At 46.5% G+C, this 20,599-nt stretch overlaps 1 protein-coding gene across 40 annotated transcripts in view; it reads left to right on the forward strand.

Annotated features, from left to right (window-relative positions):
• Positions 1–20,599, forward strand: part of SCRIB (scribble planar cell polarity protein) — a gene marked incomplete at its 5' end in the record, with an annotated part of 116,403 nt that overhangs the window by 88,162 nt on the left and 7,642 nt on the right. For 19 of the 40 annotated variants that reach the window (XM_080381617.1, XM_080381656.1, XM_080381622.1 and 16 more), the window contains 12 exons: positions 308–436; positions 2,166–2,273; positions 5,614–5,661; positions 5,901–6,066; positions 8,728–8,896; positions 10,416–10,505; positions 10,819–11,007; positions 15,173–15,337; positions 16,019–16,158; positions 16,610–16,647; positions 17,503–17,577; positions 20,324–20,375. In XM_080381617.1, the coding sequence (XP_080237743.1) occupies positions 308–436; positions 2,166–2,273; positions 5,614–5,661; positions 5,901–6,066; positions 8,728–8,896; positions 10,416–10,505; positions 10,819–11,007; positions 15,173–15,337; positions 16,019–16,158; positions 16,610–16,647; positions 17,503–17,577; positions 20,324–20,375 (1,369 nt within the window). The remainder of the gene's footprint in view (positions 1–307; positions 437–2,165; positions 2,274–5,613; positions 5,662–5,900; positions 6,067–8,727; positions 8,897–10,415; positions 10,506–10,818; positions 11,008–15,172; positions 15,338–16,018; positions 16,159–16,609; positions 16,648–17,502; positions 17,578–20,323; positions 20,376–20,599) is intronic. The other 21 variants (XM_080381628.1, XM_080381618.1, XM_080381623.1 and 18 more) reach the window with 6 other exon arrangements.

A 20,599-nucleotide genomic window follows, 5' to 3' on the forward strand; every position in this document is an offset into this window, starting at 1 on the left:
TGGCAGATTCTCCCTTTGTCTCCTGGCCTTCTCTGCAACCCATTGGTCCTGTTGTGATCGTGACTTGTCTGAATCTCTTTGCCTGTCCAAAATACTTGCACTAGAGGCGTTGTTCGGTGTATGCTTTAGTAGCTCTCCCAGTAATAAGCAGCAAGCAGCACAGCTGAGGAATTGAGCTCAGATGCATGAATTTGTCTTATTCACCTGCATGGCAGAGACATCTAGCTGCCCTAACTGCTCATTTCTCTTCTCTCTCTCCCCACACCCTTCCTGTGCCTTTCCCCCTGTTATGTGGTATTGACACAAGCAGACCAAGCCAGGCGTCATTCAGCCTCTTTCCCGAGTGCGACAAAATGCTGCCTCACGTAATTCGGAGGACGGGGACAGCCCCAACCCCTTCCAACAACCTGAGCTGTGCTTCAATATCCAGAACTCTGTAAGTGGCCTGCAGTTCCTTCTTGCTAAGCTATGTCTATATTTAGGTTGCTATAGTGCGGCTGTTTCTGGTGGGTAGGCTGAACTCTCCCTCCCAGCGTGGATTTTGTAGTTTAAAGAGCACACGCCGTAGCCAAGGCTGGTCTTGTTTATGCATCAGTCTGGATGCCCTGGGTAAGAACCCTTCACAAGTAGAGTCACGGACAGTGCATCCTATTTATTTTTTGAACATAGATGAACCTCGCCAGCCTGCCTTGTGTCTTCATTTACCCATTCAAAGAGTTAGTGTTGTTGCTGAAATCCCCAGAGCAGTTACAGTTTTAGGTCCTTATTTAGGTGTTGCATTCTGTTGAGCCATAAATCTTTTGGAACCTTTGTCTGTCAACGTCATGCATCTTGGAACAAGAACCAATGCCATCTTGCTGATAATAAGTTTTATGATTTGCAAAATGATTGGTTTTGAAAGATGAATATTCCCTGGGCTGTATGTTGATGGGAGAGAAAGATGCAGGTATTTTGGTCTTTGTCATGACAGAAGCCTTGCATACCCGCAGTATAGTCCTCTTTTTATTGGAGATTATATGACATGGTACCAAATTAAGAGACCTGATTTGCAGACAAACAGCTATATGTAATCCATGTAGTTGGCCAAGATTCACACATTTTACAATCTCTTCTGGTCTTGGATATGCTGTTTTTTAGCCTGTGCAGAAGGGAACATCATCAAACAACATCATTTAGCCTCCATCCAGGACAAAGAAAAAACACAAACACCTATAACTGAGTTAGTACAGTTAGAGGGATTGAAGGAATGAAGCAACTAAAGGGGATTTGTCTTCTAGTAGGAAGGAATGTGGAGGTTTCATTTTCCCCCTACTCCCATTTATTTCTGTGATGCTTTGAGCAGATCATCCCAACTCTTTTTTCCTGCCAGAATGTGATAGGAGAGGTCACAGGGAAGATAGATAGCAAAAGACCAGCAAAGACAAGTGGTGAGCAGTAGGAGGGTCCTTTTAGATCTTATCAGATGTTTCTGAGTAAGTGGAATTCTGTGGAAGGAAAATTTGAGATCAAAAGCAGGTCTTCTACAGATTATAGATCCCTGAATGGGTTGCCACTTTGGTTTAGGAGATGGTGACCATTAGCCTTGAAGTACGAAGTACACATGGGTTGTTTTCTAAACAGAAGTACAATAGCCACTGTAAAAAAAAAAAAAAGAAAAGAGAATAATGGTTCCCCTCCCATGAAGAAGGCCCCTGTAGTCAGAAATGCCAGATAAATCCAGGGCTTGTCTTCTAATTTTCTAATAAACTAAATGTGGCTTGTTCAATCCAAAGTGTAGGGGTCAGAGTCAACTGTATAGGCTGTCTTATTCCAGCCCTGAAAGCCCACTGATGCAAGTAGGCATGTGCTAGTTGAATTGGGTGGAAATCCTTAAGGACTGTGACAACAATATGGCCATCACAAAATTCTAGTCCAAGTCAGTGAGGACCTGTACCACCAGAAGTATCATTCCTCCTCCATCCAAGAAATAAAACGGGGCTGTGATTCATGTGCTGCTGAGTATAACATGTATGCAACGTGCTGCTCATGTTTCTGCCGGAGGCTGCAGGAGCTGTCCCTTACGTATTCCACTCTTCAGGCTTTGCAGGCTGAGAGTTGTGTTTCCGCCATGTTTGGGTTTTTGTAACCTCTGTGGTTATCTTTACCTTCTGTCTTTGTCCCTGTAGCAAAAGCCACCTTCACCACCCTCTCCTGACGAGATCCCCATCAATGTCAAGCAAGCATACAAGACCTTTGCAGCAGTGCCCTTGTCACACCCTTTGCTTGAGACACAGGTAACTAGTGCTGGCTGGGGGGGGGGGGTGTTACACAGCTGTACAAACGCAAGAGTGAGTATCGCAGGCAAGCGAGGGAAGTATGCGGATAGGAAGGAGGTAGTGATTTGTTTCCTCCAAATAAAGCTGTCTTGAAGGAGGGATGTGTTGAGGTCCCCTTGGAAGCTGGAGTCTTATTGATGCTGTGGATGGTCACCCTGCAGAGTCCTGTCCGTAAACATATCAGTTCCTGAAAGCTCATGGAATTCCATGTCACTGTTACTCTCCCCGGACGTTAGGATGCTGTTGCATAGCCATGCTGTTCTGATATTAAAGAAACTCTAAACATCCAGGGCCAGGCTAAACCTGCCTGAGGAATTTTTTTATTAGATTTTGATCTTGAACTTCATTGGAACTATCCAAGTTCTCCCCTCCCTTGTATTTGAATCATGGAACCGTTCAGGCTAGGTGAGGCCTCTGGAGGTCTTCTGCCTCGGTCCTCCATGCAAAACAGGGCAACCTTGGAAGTTGTATGAGGTTGCTCAGGCCCAGTCCACTCGAGTTCTGAATTTCAAAAAATAGACATTCTGAGATCAGTGTGGGCAGTCTCTTCCAGTGTATGACCATCTTTGCTGTGAAGAGTTTTTTTTTCTGTATGTTTTATCAGAATTTCTTTTACCGCAACTTGTGTCTGTTGCCTCTCATCCTTTTGCTGTGCATCTCCAAGAAGTCTGACCCTGTGCTCTGTAAACCACCCCTCCCCCCCCAGGAAGTTGAATACAAGAATTAGGTCCCTCTCTCCTGAGCTTCTTCTTTTCCAGGCTGAACAAGCACAGCCTTCTGAGCCTCTTTTCAAATGTCATGTCCAGCAGCCCCCTAAATCATTTTGATGGTCTTCCACTTGACATGCTGCCATTTGTTAGTGGCATTCTTGTACTGGGGAGCCCCAGACTGGGCACACTGCTTTTCTAAGTGCTGAACAGAGAGGAAGGATTGCTTCCCTGGACATGCTGGCTCCACTCCAGCAGCCCAGTATGTGGCCAGTGCTTACTCTGCAAAGGCATTGTCCTGACCCATGTTCAGCATGCTGTCGAGACATCACCCATGCTGTCCTCCCTGCCTGTCCTTCCTGAAGAGCTTGTATCTGTGCATGGGAGCACTCCAGTTATGCGAGATCTGTGGAGCGATCTGTTTATAGACAGTCATGCTGTCACTTTATTTACTAGACTGAAGAAGCAGAACACTGTCCCCTTTGACACCTCATGTTTGGAAAGCCCCTCTGTTCTCTAAATTGTCTTACTGCTTTCCTTTTTGCTGGCTCTTGTCTGAATTCTTGCTGGCACATCTTGGATGCAAACAAGAGATCCTTTTTCACAGATTTCTTTCTGCTGTGTTATTGTTTGTTTCTTTCTTTTTTTCTTTCTTTCTGCATCTTAATTGACAATACCTTTCCTTACATGTCAATAGATCATGCTCACCTTTTTAATTATCACACTATACTGGGAGCTATGGCTATTCCTGCAGTGGCTTGTGACAGCAACTTTGTGTTTTAGCTAAGCTAATCCTGTCCTCCCACTGTCTGCCTTGTCTTGTGTTGGTGCTCATCTAGCCACATACTGATCTGGTTTGCTAAGTTAACATTGGTCACAAGTCTTACTTGAGTGTTTGTAGGGTTGATTTTTGGTCATTTTAGCTTTTTAGACTGATTTACTCAGAGTGGGATGACTGTCAGTAGAAGCTCAGAGTTGTTGTTGGCCAGGTCCAGGATGAGGAGGAAGTGGAACCTGTCTCTGTTGGCACCTGTGACCCACCAGATGACCTAAGTTGATGAGTCAGGTTGTATCTTGTACGCAGATCATTTCTCCAGCTTCATAGTCTCTAGCTGGTGTATCCTGGTTTAAGGAACAATTACTGATCCTGAAGTAGATGACTTTGTATTTTGCAGTATTAAATTAAATTCTTTTAATCCTCTTCAAATCAACCTGTCATTCCAGGATGATGTTCCAAACTATTTTGAATTTTGACGATGCTAGTCCCCATTCAATGGAGTGGGATGAATGACATAATTTGCAGAGGTCTCGGACAAGTCTGCATTTCTGTGAATCTCTAGGCTGGTCTTTGCCGTTCACAGATTTTATTCATACCTTCCTGGTTTCCAGGTCAAATTTGGCAGTGAAAATGTTAGGCTAGGTTGGTCACAAAACTGATCTTTGAAATCTCAGACAAATCTATACATTCTCTTTGTTTCAGAAGTTATTTATAAAGGAGGATATAAGATTAATCTTCATTGCACCTGTTCCATTTTAATCTCTTCTATTTATTTTTGTTTTAATTATATTCATACGTGAATATTTCTGTTGATATTGAGCAGACTGATAGCTCTGCTGCTGAAATTTTTTTCTCTGCTTCTTGATTTTAAGGATATATTAGCTATTTTTTAGACATGAACTGCCACCCAATTAAACAAGCAAATTAAAATTCCATTCTTGTCAGACTTGCCATTTCACAAGTCATTTCATTCAGAACTGTTGAACAGTGATTATCTTGTTCCTGCAGGTGAGTGTATTGAGCTCTTAGGCTTTCTTCTGTGTTAGCAGCAATAATTTCTATTTGCAGACATTTGCATCTTAGCTAGAATCCTTCTTTTTTCTTCTTCCCTTCTCTGTTATTGTGCTCCTTACTTAGGAAAAATTAAAACTTTCTGTTAGTTTTTGGAGTGCATTTGAATAAAGTTGAAATTGAGGGTAGTCACTACTTGCTCTGCTTGCTCTCTTCTCATGGTTCCTTTTCATTTGTATAATTAAAAACTTTCATATTTTTAATAGCTTTTTGGCAGTTCTCATTTTACCCTTACTGATTTCTGGTTCACAGGTGGATTTTGTGAATCAGTTTCTTTTTCTGCCCCCTTAGTTCTACTCATCCAGTGTTCTGTTATTTATTCTGGTAAATATGAACTTCTTTCCTTCCTGACAGTGTTTTCGCTTCTTAGAAATACATTTTTGATAGTTGCATCTTTGATTTAAAGAAAGTCTAAACCACTAAGCCTCCTGCATCTTAAGCTAAGCCCCCTACTCCAGTTCTTCACCTAGTTCCCCATGTTTTTGAGTTTCTGCCCTTTTAAAAGTTGCCACCATTTGTTTCTGTTTAGCCCTCAATTTATCATAAGTCCTTATTACTCACGAATGCTAAGCCTAAAGTGTCATAGTCTTGGTTTAATTCTGGGACTGTTCTGTGAATCAGTCCATCAGCTAATGTCTGGAACTGCTGCTGTTTATGTGCCATTGGTGACACTTGGCAGGAGGGCAGGGGTGGTGGTAGAAAATTTTCTTTTTAGAACGTGCCCATTTCTCTGTATTCTTAGGAATTGACTGGTCAGACCAGCACAGAGAATCCCAAAACTGCCCTGGAGGTGAGTTGTGGTGGCTGGAGCTGGAGGTAGGATGGGGACTCGCAGAGGATTCAGGCTTTCATGGCTGCGGATGTGGAGACAGGATCACAGCGTGGGCACACAGGGGGAGGGCTGGGGAGGAGGAAGAGGGTGTGGAGCACTTGGCTGGGGTGGAGCGCGGGGCATGTGCTGGGGGTGATGTGGGGACAGATGTTTGGCTCGGTCGCTCTGTGTGGACAGTACCGGTGTGGCTCTTGCAGGTGGCCACGCACAGCCCCAGTGGGTTGCACAGCCCTGAGCAGAGATCCTTCCGCGAGAGGCAGAAGTATTTTGAAATTGAGGTGAAGCAACAGCAGATGGATAAGCCTCCCAAGCGTGTCTCTCTGGTAGGAGAGGATGACCTGAAGAAAATGAAAGAGGAAGAAGGTATGCTGGAATCTGCCCAAGGATATTTTCCCTGTTAAGTGAATCCTTTCTCCATGGGAGGCATGAGAGTTGTTTTTAAAATATTTAATAAAAAAGGCTATGCAGCATTACCACTTTGCAGTTATGGTAGACAGGTCAGAATAGGATAGACTGTTTCAGCTGAAGGGACCTACAGTGATCATCTAGTCCAACCGCCTGACCAGTTCAGGGCTGACCAAAAGTTAAAGCGTGCTATTAACAGCATTGTCAAATGCCTCTTGAACACTGACAGGCTTGGGGCATCGACCGCCTCTCTAGGAAGCCCGTTCCACGGTTTGACCACCCTCTTGCTAAAGAAGTGCTTGCTAATGTCCAGTCTGAACCTTCCCTGACGCAACTTTGAACCATTTCCAGGCATCCTGGTCCTGGATCCCAGGGAAAGAGATCATAGAATCGTTTAGGTTGGAAAAGACCTTTAAGATCATCCAAGTCCAACCATTAAGATCAGCACCTCCCTCTCCACATCCCCTCCTCAGGAAGCTGCAGAGAGCAATGAGGTCGTCTTTCAGCCTCCTTCTCTCCAAACCAGACAAACCCAGAGTTCTTAGCCGCTCCTCACAGGACTTGCCATCCTGCCCTGTCACCAGCTTTGTTGCCCTCCTCTGGACACATTCAAGGACCTCAGTGTCCAAGTGGAGACAAGTGGCATTTCTCAGGGGTCTGTATCAGGACCAGTGCTGTTTAATACCTTTGTGGGCAACATGGATGATGGGATTGAGTGTGGCCCCAGCAAGCTGGCTGACAACACTGAGCTGTGTGGTGCTGTCGACATGCTGGGGGAAGGGATGCCATCCAGAGGAACCACGACAGGCTTGAGAGGTGGGCGTGTGTGAACCTCATGGAGTTCAGCAAGGCCAAGTGCAAGGTCCTGCACCTGGGTCAGGGCAACCCCCAGTATCAGTACAGGCTGAGCAGAGAATGGGTTGGGAGCAGCCCTGTGGAGAAGAAATTGGGGGTGCTGGTGGATGACAAGCTCAACAGCACCTGGCAATGTGCGCTCGCAGCCCAGAAGGCCAGCCCTACCCAGCGTGGCCAGCAGGGCGAGGGAGGGGATCCTCTCCCTCTACTCTGCTCTCATGAGACCCCAGCATAAGACTTAATGTCCTGCTCTGCAGCCCCCAGCATAAGACTGACATGGACCTGTTGGAGTGAATACAGAGAAGGCCACGAAGATGCTCAGGGAGCTGCAGCACCTCTCCTATGGGGACCGTCTGAGAGAGCTGGGGTTGCTCAGCCTGGAGCAGAGAAGGCTCCAGGGAGACGTTACAGCAGCTTCCAGTACCTAAAGGGGGGCTACAGGCAAGCTGGAGAGGGGCTTCTTATGAGGGCCTGTAGCGATAGAACAAGGAGGAATGGTTTTAAACTGAAAGAGAGGAGATTTAGATTAGATGTAAGGAAGACATTCTTTACGGTGAGGGCGGTGAGACGCTGGCACAGGCTGCCCAGAGCAGCTGTGGGTGCCCCATCCCTGGCAGTGCTCAAGGGGCTTGGAGCAACCTGGTCTGGTGGGAGGTGTCCCTGCCCACAGCGCGGGGTTGGAACTACGTGGTCTTTAAAGGTCCCTTCCAACCCAAAGCGTTCTGTGATTGTATGATGACCTTCTCATCCTTCTCTGGTGGGGCCCAGCACCGCACACAGTACTAAAGGTGAGCCCGCACCAGCGCTGAATACAGCAGGATAATCCCCTGTTTTGACCGGCTGGTTCTGCTGCGTTTGATGCCCCCCGGGATGCAGGTTGCCCTCTTGCTGCCAGCGCACACTGCTGGCTCCTGCTGCCAGCCGGCACCCCCGGGTCCCGTTCTGCAGGGCTGCTCCCCAGACGTTCCTCTCGCCATTTATACTTGTGCCTGGCATTACTTTGTCCCATATGTGGAATCCAACGTTTGTGCTTGTTAGATTTTATGCTATTCATGATTGCCCAGTCCCTCTGCAAGGCCTCATGTCCCTTGAGAAAGTCAACAGCACCTCCCGGTTTAGTATCATCAGCAGACTTGCTCATGGGGCATTCAACTCCTGCATCCAGATGGTTGAGAAAAATATTCAACAGAGCTGGCCCTAGAATTGAGCCCTGAAGAACACTGGTTGCCTGCAAAGTCTTCTCTTGCCTTGCAGAGAGCAGCCTGGTCCCTTTTGTCCCCGATTCTCTTGTGAGCTAAGTCTGCCTGCCTGAGGGCTCCCCCGCTCTGCTTCCAAGGGTGGAGACCCATCACCAGCATTCCAGGCTTCGGTCCCTCCCAGAGGCGCGCAGGAAGATCAGACTCAACACATGTATGCAGATTTCTAGGGCTGCCCACTCTTGGGAATGGGGTAAAAGAGTGCACACAATTTATACTTTGAGGATGAGGACATTCAGCATGATGAACTGTCGGAAATCTGTTCTGTAGAGCATCCAGGAAGAGCATTCAGTGAATTAGGAAGGAGGGACTGAGGGAAGGGTGTAGAGTTTGTTGCATCTGCACCGTTAGTGGAGTGGAGGAGAAACAAAGGCACCCGTGGAGAGGGTATGGAGTTCAGCCACCACAAACTTGCAGGGACAGCAAGCGTAAGGGCCTGCCCGAGGTTGCATCTTTGTGGGTGTTTCGCGAGTGCTTTTGTGGTATGAGTCTTGCCTTGTTTTGGCAGCTCGAAAACTGCAACAGAAACGTACCCTTCTATTGGAGGAAGAGGCAGAAGAGGATGAGATGGTAAAACAGGTGCCTGAGATGAGCATGCAGTCCAGTGTCATCATTGAAGGAGTTGAGTACAAGATCGAGAGACTAAATGGAAGGAGTGTCCAGGCTCCAGCAACTCGGTAAGACAAGACTTGTAGCTCGGTACCACCCACATGTCAGAGGTGTCCCGGTATCAATAATTTTCAGGCAAGACAGCTTGGCAGTATTTCTTCTTTGGCATAGAAATGGGCAGGCTTTTCCAGCTCGCTCTTTTCAGAAGAACATCTCCTTCAGCTGTGTACTTGGGTATGTAGGGATGTTGATTTTCAGAGACAGCTGATTCAAGATAAGCCCTGATGCTGAACCTACATCTGGGTTTTTTTAGGCTTTTGTTTCCCCGGTTCTCCTGGACTTGTCCTCCAGGTTGCCTTGATGTTCTTTTTCTAATTCTGAGGCATAGGTTGCAGGAGAATAAAGCTGAAGCTGTCCTTATCTGACTCTCTCTTCTGAGTCTTTGGTACAGACTTCTTCTCTTTACAAACACTTTTACTGTTAGTCTTACAGTAGCTGAAAACACTTACCCTGTCATCTTGAATCTCATTTCTCTCCATTGTTTCTGTCCAGTCTCTGCTGAGGAACTTCTCACATAATGAGTGCATTGAGACTTTCCACCTCCTGTGCTGACAGGGCAGCCCTAAGGAAGGACAGCTGCCAAACACAAACCAGCTGCTTGGTTTGATGTGAGGGGCTACTCGTCCCTGCTGTTTTCATATTGCAGTGAAGTTAGAGAACAGTAAGGCTGGATCCATCAGCTAACTTTCAGTTGCTTATTATTTATGCTTGAATAAAGGGGGTGCAGTGGAGTTGACTGAATTTGCGTTTCTTGAAATATTTTTTTGTCATGCTAGAACAGAAACTGAAATTTAATCAGAATCAACTAGAGCAGTAAAAATAAGGACTTGGAGCCGTGATAAACTTTCTCACTGCCAACTGAGCCACAGTAACTGTGTGTGTTCTTAACCCATGGAAAACAGGCTTGTGAGTCCTCCTTTCATTACAGATCAAACCGAGCAGTGTCTGCATGTGCACAACTTGAGTGGGGATGGTAACTACAGCTCAGATGACCTAAAGTTTGCAGCAGTTCGGTTATGAGCACAAAGCCTCACTGTGTCAAGCAGTTGCGCATAGAGAGGCTACAATGAGAATCACTGTGCTGAGGTCACTCAGGATTTGTCCCTATCCCAGATGTGCATTCACTTCCCACCCAGGAGGGTCTTCCTTTGTTAACATTCATGCGTATCAGACATCAGCAAAGGGAAAAGCTGGAAACAGCCAGGTTGCCCATCAGGTAATGGCAGCTGGAAAGAGCCAAGCTAGAACTGCAAGAACTTGTCAGCAAACACGTTTGAAGCGTGTGTGCGTGTGTTAGGGGATGGTTAACCTCCAAAATGTAGAACATGAGTTCTGATGTTAGCGTGAACATTTATGAAATCAACAAGGAACTGCTTGCAGTGATGGAGAAGCAGCTGTTGAGCAAAATCATTAAGGGTTGTGTCTTCAAACTGAACTAGTTGTTGCTTTCTGGGGCTTGGATCTGTTCCAAACCTTTCTTGCGTCTGCCACCCTGTGCTGTTAGCTGACGTGCTTGTTTTGCTCTAGGCCCTTTGAGGTCAATGAGAACAACAGTTCACAGAGGAATTCACTGGAAGAGGGAATCAAGCCTGAACAGAGAACCAACTCTATGTCTGGGTAAGTGGATCAGGCATGTTCTTTGCCTAGGAGCTGACAGGTGATGGAGCAGATGGCTTCTCCTTTTTAGCAGACATAGGGTGTAAGAGGAAGTTTTTTGTGGAGAAGGGGAAACTGTGATAGGAACCAACTTCTTAGGAGAAACTGACCTGTTTTATGTGTCCTTCCAATTTCCCCCAGTGATGTCCTTGGATTTGATACTTAACAGTTGACTGAGGGTGTCAGTCCTTGCCTTTTGATGTTGAAGACAGGCAGATAAAGAGTTGTGGTGGACCAGACCAGCGTACCTTTCACTGTTTCTCTCTCTGCCCAGGTTGAGTCCATTATATCTTGGAGCAGGGGATCCAGTGGCACCTGTGCGGACAGCCAAAGCTGAACGGCGGCACCAGGAGCGATTGCGAATGCAGAGTCCCGAGCTGCTGAGCGGTCAAGAGAAGGAGCTTTCTCCAGCAGAACGTCGTGCTTTGGAGGCAGAGAAACGAGCGATGTGGAGGGCAGCACGGTGAGGCAGAAGAACCTTCGCTGTTCACTAGGCTAGTTCAGGAAAAGGGGACCTGCTGCATGTCTTTTGGATTAAGTGGTATTAAAACAGGGAACAAATAAGCCTTCCGGAGTCAGGTGTTTAGGGGAGGTTATATAGTTCTGTTCAAACAGTGCAAAGCATCCGCCGCTTGGCTGAGCTCATCTGCTTCTGACAGCTACATGGGTGAGATGTCTCTTGTCTTTCAACAGCTCTTGCACAATCATGAAGACAGTGGAGTTTTATTAAAAAACCTAACTTAAACACCTTTATGTGACAGTGAATGTATTCCTTCCCTCTCAGCACACAGCTTCCCACCTCCTTTGTACCACGTGAAAAAGATGGTATTTATTGAAGCTGCAAGGTGACTTACTAAAAATGAAAAATGGAAAGAGTATTTCACATACTGGGAAACTTGCCAAGGCCAAGAAATTAGCAAAACGAGGGCATTCTTATCCACACAAGCTGTTTCGTCAGCTATTAAGAGTGATTAAAAGTTGTTTTGAAAGATAGAGAACTTTCTATCTCAGAACTTAAGACCTGAAGCTAGTCCAGGCATTTACTATGTCATATAATTCCTTCCAAAAATTAGTCGAGCTGCTCCTATAACTAATTATAGTTTTCTTCCCATAATGTTTCTGTAGGAGGCATTCAAAGGACAATCTGAAACAGTCTCTTTTGGGGTTTGAATGAGAGCTTTTAGAGGAACAGGGCTGCTAGTGACTCATCCATGCCAGCCTCCTAGATATGACGCTGGAGGGATTACCGTGAGTTGTGATATCACTTGGCAATTCCAGTGTTTGTGCTTAGACGTGGATGATAATGGTGCTGTTGTCTTCTGGGGAGGCTCTGAGGATGAAGAAATAAATACACAGTGGAATCCTCAGTGCGAGCTGACTAATTATATCCAGGGCTTTGAGGTACAAAGACTCATTGTTACTTGATAATGTATCAGACCTCCTTAGGGTTTATTTAGAGCTGGACTAATGTTCCTAGTACCAGGGCTTTTGCCCTTCAAAAAAAACTTTCTTGATATGCTCCAGCTCTTTGCCTTGGATGAATCCTTTGCCTGGTCTGTCTCAGCTGGAAATTTTCTTCTGACATGCTGCCTCCGTTTCACTGCACAGCCCTGTAATGTCAGAAAGCTGAACAGGTCACCAGAAAGCCTGTTTGTTATATGGAACCCTGATTTGGAAAAGATTGATTTCTGTCATCTTGTAGCACGTTTGTTAGACCTTTGAAGCTGGCCCTGCTTTAAACAGTTTTTGGATCAGATGACCTCCAGAGGTCCCTTCCAACCTGAATTACTCTGTGAGTCTATACTTAGTTATCTCTCCTTCCCCAGCTCCCTGCTAATGGGGCTGTCTGCATACAGGCAGAGTGGTGAGTCAGGGTGGCAACAGTGTGTGCTCTGGCAGGATTGTTTCCACCCTGTACTATTGTAGTACCCTGTACTACATGCTTCAAAGACTGGGGGATTCTGTCCCCTGCTCTGATTCACTCAGTGTTCCACTGTATTTGGCATCCGACACCTGTTCTAGTGGATGCTGTTTCCATGGTTTCTGTCACAACTTTTTAAGTGGCATCATTTGCAAATGGAAGTTCTGTGTCTTTATGTTAAGCCAGGAACAACCCTTTTAAAAAAATAGAAGTGGAAGAGAATTTGTAAACAATGCCTGCCAAAACAGACGCATTGCCCTTGTGTTACAGGGCTAGAAGCTGCGTAGGTCTTGTGGAGCCAAGTGTGTGCTTACAAACGATCACGCAGAAGAGGCTGTCTGGGATTGAGATGATGAGATCCAAATTCTTGCTCTGGCACATTCTTTCTTACGACGTTGGACAGATGACCAAGTCCCTCTGTGCTGCAAATGCGTGGAGAGAGGGCTGTAATAGCACTCCTCTGTCTCACAGTAAAGCAACGAGCGTTGACTAAATAAAAACCTGACTGTCAGTGTGGTGCTGCTTAAGCACCACAGTGTCATCAGGGGTGGACACCTTGCACAGAGTTGCTGCACAGTCTTTGCACCTATAGAAGTTCCACTGTTGTATTTGAGCCAAGAAAACAGAAGTTGTCTGTCAGGCTTCTCCTCCTGAAAGCCAGCATCGCTGTGCTTGGAGAGGCAGTACGGGCTGATCTGTCATCCCTTCCCCATTAGATACGCAGGATTTTCTCTCCCACGTGCCTCCACTTCCCATGCATATTTCCTCATACGATGGGGCAGGCTTTATGAGGTAATGTCAGCTCTGATTCCTCCTAAGCATTAATGTATCCAAGGAATAGGAGCTTTGTTAGAGATGAGTGTAGGAAGGAGAACTATGATGTTGTCTGCACAAACCTTTGAAAGCAAAGCCATTCATTGCAAGGACATTGCTCTTGTTGCTGTTGCCAGCAGGTAAAGAAATCCTGAAAAATGCTGGGGGAAGGGGCCAGGATTCTTTTAGATGATCGCATGATTTGCTCCTTTAACATTACTGGTTTTGGGTTAGCTAGGATTTCGCTGAAATTGCTTAGGGCACAGTAAAAGTTCTACATTACACTGTAGAAGAGTTAATGAGTGTTGAGGGTGGTGGTTTTGTCCACTATGGGCAGGAAAGAGATCTCTGCGTTCCAAACCTTCAGTCTCATCTCTTCTAAGCATGTTTTCTTCATGGAAAATTAACTACTGAAGGGAGAGCCTTTTAGAGGTAAGAGTATATGAGAAGGAGAAGCTACTTGCACCTGTCTTGCTTTTCAGTTAGCAGATACGTGTGACTGGTTTTAAGTTCTGCAGACCAGGTCCTCGCCTCCGCTTCACTTCTGATACCAAGGTGTAGCTTTTTATTCAGTTCTTAAAGAAGTGCTTGGCTGATCCTTGGGTAGGGTTAAGGCCTTGCTTATTTTTGCATTGGCAGGAATCAGTCAGTCACCATGATATGTTCCTTTTGTAAGACAAGGACGGACTGTTCCCTCCTACCACAGATCTCTCAGGATGATCTGGTCTTCTCAGGATCCCTCTTCTGTAACTGCTAGACCAGGCACAGTGACATGATGGCAGCCAGGGCTCAGGTCTTATTTCCAGAGGCCCCCAGGCAGCACTGTGTGTGCTGTGTGGGAGAGAGGACTGGATGGCCCTGCACATGGCGCTGCAGCCTCACTAACCTGTATTTTCTTTAAATGCATGCCACTGATTTTATTACTTTCTTTCTAATCTTCTATCTTCTGCTTCTTTCCAGTTCTCTGATCTGTGTGCTGTCACTCGTGACCCCATCAGTTTTGCACCTTCTTGGGCTTTCCTTTTTCTCCCTGTGTCATCAGTGCTCTGCCAGGACATGTGATGCGCCCCCCCTTTCCCACCCCCACCCCCCCAGCACACACCCCTGTGCTCTGTTGAAATAAACACACTGGGACCCATGCTACATAAGTGTTCTGGGCACACACAACCGCTGGCATTCGTGCCATAGGAGGAGTGTGGTTAAGAAGGTACAGGCATATACCGAGGGGGGCAGGTATCCAGCAAGGGCTATATGCGTCTTGGCAGTTCTCTACCATGCACATGCTATTTTACAGATGCACTCACCTCTTCAACTGCATGTGTTCCAGGGCCTGTGGCAAATAGACCTTTTGTAATGTGCTTGTCCGTTTTGCTTCCCCTTTTCTGGTGGTCAAACAAGGCGCATGCTAACAGGTGGTCAGATGTATGTATGCAAACGTACGCTAAGAGACTCTCAAACGTGTGCACGCACACTCATGCCCTGTACTCCCTCAGTTTGCTTCACACGTACACACATACACACTTCTTTGTAACTACCTCCTGGGCCTTTTCCATTGGTCTGCTGGGTGTTTCTAGTCCTCTCCTCCTAGCCTGCGAGGAGGGCAGTCTCTAGATGCTGAGGCTCTGACAGCCTGTGCTTTGGGCACATCATCCCAGATTGCCCTCTGGAGGTTCCTGCTTCGGCAGCAGTTGGTGTTGGACAGGATCAGATATAGGAGCCTGTTTTAATCAAGGCGACCCCTATATCAGACCCGTATTTCTCCTTGCCAGGGTATGTTCCTGTATCTGTTTCTTTCTTTCCCTGCGCTTGTCTGCTGCGATGTTCATCACCATCATCTCCTCTTCCTCCTCTTCTTCCTCCTCCTCCTCCTCCTCCTCCTCCTCCTCCTCCTCAGATCCTCAGCTCTTGAAGACAGTATTAAACAGTACGAGCAGGATCTGGCCAGGAAGCTGTACCAGTCCCGACAACGGGCACCTGCTCCCGGGGCCAGGCCAGCTCAGATGTCTAGTCCAATGCAGAGTCACGCCTCAAGAATCCCTGGGTCAGGAGGCCAATCCAGGTGTGCACAGCCCCCTCCCTGCCAGCTGCATGCTTAACAGTCCTGTCTGTATCCCTGCATCCTAACGCAGTGCTCCCAGCTGTGCCCTGCTAGGGGTAGGGAGGAGATGTTAGTGGTTGCTGGTGTTCATTTCCCTGAGGTCCCACAGACTACCGGCAGTTGTCTCAATGAGAACGAGGGGGGATGCTGGGTCTGTCTGGGAGAAGGGAGCGGACATTTCTGAGGGCTGAGCCGGCTTTCTCTGAGCTATTGCACAGTCTCCTGATGGCTGAAGAGGGTTAAGAGGCAACACACTGAAAGCACAGAGGAGAACAAAGCTCTGAGAACTGGTCCTACTCATTTGAGCCCCTGCGGTTCTTTTCCCAGCTTGGGTTGCTCTCCCATCGTATATGGCACCTCTGGAAAGGCCTGCAGCTTCTCAGTGCGTTGATGCTTAGCTCTAGGCTCTGTCTGTTCAACACATGTGATGGCATGTGTGTTTCAGGATGACAGCAAGCCAAGCGGTTCTCCTCTCCTGCTTTGAAAGTCTGTCTGCCTCAGGGAACCGAGGGTGCTTATTTTTGCCTTTCTGCACTCAGCCCGTTGACTGTAGTCTGGCTGCTGGGCACAGAAGGCGGCATGATCTCTTATCAAGAAGGCAAAGTCTGATGTCTTCTTCTCCCTCCCTCGTTTCTGAGGCAGGATGAAATCACTTGAACAGGACGCTCTTAAAGCCCAAATGGTTATTGCCAAGTCCAAGGAGGGGAAAAAACGCAGCACACTGGAGCAGCTGGCAGAGTCACCTTCACCTGTTCCTACCCCATCACCAACACCACTGGAAGGTACTGTATAGCTGCCTCTATCTCCGAGGAAAAAAGTTAATGCTTCCCTAGCTTAACTTGCTTGAAAGCAGACCTGTTGAAAGCAATTTCCTTCTTCAGCCTAGACTGGAAGGTCCTTTGGGGCATATGACATCTCTCAGCATAGGATATGGTATGAACCATACCTCACATCTGCCGTATGGTTCCAGGGAACCAGGGCAGAAATAAAACCAGCATCGTGACTTTTTTTTTTTTTTTTTTAAAAAAAAAAAAGAGGAAAGAGGCATTTGTTCTGAGAAGGCAGTTTCTTTCCTGAGCATACTCTTTTATCACACTGTCATGGTTTAACCGCTGAAACCAGGACACTTGGGACACACATTTAAATGCTGCTAAATGGGAGGGACAGATTCAGGGAAGTGTTGCATATAACACAGCTAGTCACTAAATACTGCTGTTCTGTCCTCTTTTGCAGATTGCAGTCCCAGAAACGTCACTTCACCGGGAAGGCTGGTATGACATAATTCTGCTTGCTTTTGTTATCTTGCCTATAATCCTGGGATTTCTCAGTTACTCGGCTTGGGTGTGGACTGTGCATCTGGGCTGTGGGATCCTGGACTTAAGCCAGGTCTGGCTGTCTGACAGATGGGACTGTGAAGGGGCCACAGTGGATGGAACTATGGCATACGCATTGACGGAGGCGCCCCCCCTTTTTTGCAACTACGATGTGACATCTGTTTTCTGTTTCCCTGTTTTATTATTTCATCCTTTTCTTAGTTCTTCATCTCCCTATTCAGAAAGCTTTTGACTTCAGCAACTTTGGCCCCTTGTTTCCTCAACATCGTGAATCTGACAAGTGAAGCTGAAATCAGCATTTTCCTTTTTCTAAGCACTGTATAAATGCAACAGGACATTTTGCAGGGAACTTGTCAAAATTGGTAAGACAGACAAACAGAAGAGTGGAGGCGGCTACGCAGAGAGGGGACCTGGTTTTGCCCAAGGTCACACAATACAGCCAGCGCTAGATTGAAATCCTGACTGTGCTACAGCCATCAGGAATCTTGTCACAAATTTTCCCATGGAAAAAGGTTTCCTACCTAACTTGGTGTGCATATGCATTTCACCAGAGCACATAATGTTTTCTCTGTAACCTGGAACCCCTGTCCTGGCACCAGAACAGCTAAAAAGACATTTTGGCAGAGACGCCCCATTTTCAGAGGCTGTATCCAGCCACTCTTGGCACTGAGAATGATGCTTTGCTTCTACTTTTATCTCTGCATAGATTGCTCAGCTTGCTACTGGTTTTCCATCCATTTCTCTCCCCTTACTCTCTCTTCTCTGTTTCTTCTCTTTTGCTGTCCCTTCTAGTCCATATCTGAAAAGAAGTTTGACTACCGGGAATTTGCTGCTATTCCTTCCTCCAAACCTGTTTATGAAATCCAGGTATAAACTGCATGCTGCACCATCTCGTTAGATTGGTTAGGGCTTGGTTTGGTGGAAGTGCCTGCACATGAATGATGACCTTCAGAGCAGAGGTTGAATGATTTGAGGAAGTCCTCTCTCAAAGGCCCTGGCTGTCTGGGAGGCAGTGACAACCGGCCATGCTGTATAACTGAGGGTTTACTGGGGACTTCAGTCAAGAGAAATTGTAAAAAAGTTGGTCCAGATGGTTTTAAAATTAATGACAAAAGCTTTGCAAATGTAAAGCAGCTACATCTTCACCTTAATTGATCCTGAAACATTTTTAAGTGAAAGATGGGAACTAAAAGGGAGGAAAAATCTATAGAAAATGATTGCCAACAGATTGCAAAGTGGAGCAAATGTTAACTTCAAACTGGAATGTATCCAGCATCCTGTCTGAGAAGCAGCTGTGGTGACAATTCTCGTATGTTGTAACTCTGCTGTAGAGGAACTGTGAAGTAATCGCGTGGTAAGAGGACCCCGAGTTCCAAGGGTGAGCACCATGGCGAGGTGGTTTTCCTTCCTAAAAGAACCTCCTTTTATTTACCCTGTTTTGTCATAGAATCACAGTTGAGGTAGGAAGAGACCTCTGGAGGTCATCTTGTCCCGCCGCACTGCTCAAGCGCGGCCACCTAGCATCAGTTGTCCAGGACTATGAACTGCCTTTCTTGTATTGTCTGGGTTAGTCATGAACTGATTGCGTTTGTGACACGTGATTTTGAGCTGATACTGTATGTCTGTAACTTTTATTTTTTTACTTTTTTTTTTTTTAGTTCTTTGGGCTTTGTTTTTTGTTTTGTATAGACAGTTAAGCAGATACCTGCAGTTAGGTTTGTGTTGTGTGTGGAGAGCTAGCAAGTACTGATGTGTTGAGCTTTAACTTCGTGTCGTGACACAAAGATCCCAGGTCCAAGGTGTCATCCCCAAAGCCAGGCAGACTTTAGCAGAGCTGCAGTTTGAGGATTCTCAGGCAGTTGTACATTATTTGATGCGTATTCTTGGTTGACTCTTCTTTCGCTGGTGGTATCGCTAAACCCTTGGTAGTCATCATTTTCACCAAGAATCCCTTCCCTTTTGGGCTGTGCACCTGTCCATGTTCTGTACCGAGGGAGCTGGAGGGCTGGCCACTCAAACCCCAGTGGCAGCTCTGGACTACCTCAGCTTCTCCAAGCCTCTACTGAGGCCACAGTGCAGCACTGTGTCTTCATGCAGCTGAGAAGGTGCCTCCAAAGGAGGCTACAGCTCCAAATCATCTGGCAGTTCCTCTGGACCTCCCTCAGCAGTGCAGTAATTAAAGGACAGTATTTCTTCCTGGCCATAGTTGCACGACTGCGTCACTCACTTTGGATCAGTGCAGTGCTAGTCTGGCTGAGCTGTGTTCCTCAGCGATGCATGCCGGAGTCATCACAGCCCCCTGTGCTCTGCTGTCTGCTGTTTGTGAAGAGCATGACTTCTACTATATGTTTACTTTATTTCTAAAGCACTTATTTTGCTGAGAATCTCCCCCTCTTTCTCGCCTCCTCCAATTTTGCTGCTTGCACAAAATAGGCAAGTTTATATGGAAATGAGGGCTTCTTGCACCCTCACAGCCGTGAAACTTTCCTAATGCTTTCCGTCTAAGTGTATAGAGCCGCCATACTTTATCCTACAACTAAAGAAAAATTAAGCTACTCCTCACTTGTGCTCTTGAGCTGAGCAAGACGACCCCTGAAAGACAGATTTTGATCAGTAGTGGCCAGAACTTTCAGATGAGTTTGGCAGCGTTAAACTTGCTGAATACTGAGCTCTTCTGAAACCCTATCCTTGCGTTTGTGTAGCTCAGAGAAATGTTCGGCTCAGCGTAAGTATTGTGTGCAAACCTAGAAAGAATAGTGCAGGTAACAAATGGAGCCGCTTTCGAAGCAAACAGAATACCCCAACAGAACAGTTTGATCTTTCTGTCCTTGAAGCACTGTATACAGCTAGATGAAATTCTCTTATGTCGGCAAAACATGTGCAGCTTGGCACATTTACGCCTGTCCCCAGAGTAGTGCTGGTGTTCAAGCCACCTCAAGTTTGTGACCATGAGCAAAGTCGTTTTCTCATGGTGTTGTCACTCTGGTCTGATGAGCTGCAGACAGCTCTGGCTGTTGGAGTGGCCTTCATTTTGCGAAGGCTTTAAAATTTGCAGGAGCTGGTGGAGTTTCATGGTTTCACTTAGCCATTTCTCCAAAGCTGTCTCTGCCATCCATTGGAATGTAACTGCTTCCTATCCCACTTCAGTTCTCTCTACACACCTGAATATAAAGAAGAACGTAGATTTTGCCTAAGAAGCTAGGCCTGCAAACTGTGCAGATGGAGAATTAGGATCCAGGACTCTCAAGGAAATGTAGCTCATGTCTTTGCTCTCCCCCCCATGTTTCTACTCATTTTCTGTAGTCTTTACGCTTGCTGCCTTTCATGTTGCTTCCTATCCTCTCCTCCCTAGCCATACACAAGGAAAAGGAGGAGAGCTGTGATGGGCAGCCACACACCTCATCCTGCAGTTCAGGCAGCGGGCTGCTTGGCTTCAGCGCAGAGGATTAATGTTGTAATCGTGTGCATTTACTGAAGGTCATGCCCTGGCTGCTGTATCACCAGTGCCTTTGGGGCGAAAGGTTCTCTGTAGTGTTTTGGAAGGCTGGAGGTGTGGAATTACCTGGCACTAGTGTTACAGAGGTGGATGCTCATGTCTTCTGTTCTTTTGCAGTCACCTGATGCAGCTGATGATCTCAGACACATAGATGACAGAAATAACTCAGGTAAGCTCATGGTTATCTTTGTACTACTTGCTTCCTGCCACAGTTCTAGAAGGTTCCCCTTTGTCTGCTTGTGGAATCAACCCTGAGGACTTGAACTTCTTGCTTCTTGAATGAATGTCCTATTTTGTCCATTCTAGAATGAAACCTCCAAACTTGCCACATTCAGTTTTGGGTAGGATATTTGCATTGTGCTTTAGCGATGGCTAATTTGCTGAGAATGGTGT

The sequence above is a fragment of the Falco punctatus genome (genome assembly GCF_963210335.1).
Source record: "Falco punctatus genome assembly, chromosome: 3".
NCBI classification, from domain to species: Eukaryota; Metazoa; Chordata; class Aves; order Falconiformes; family Falconidae; genus Falco; species Falco punctatus.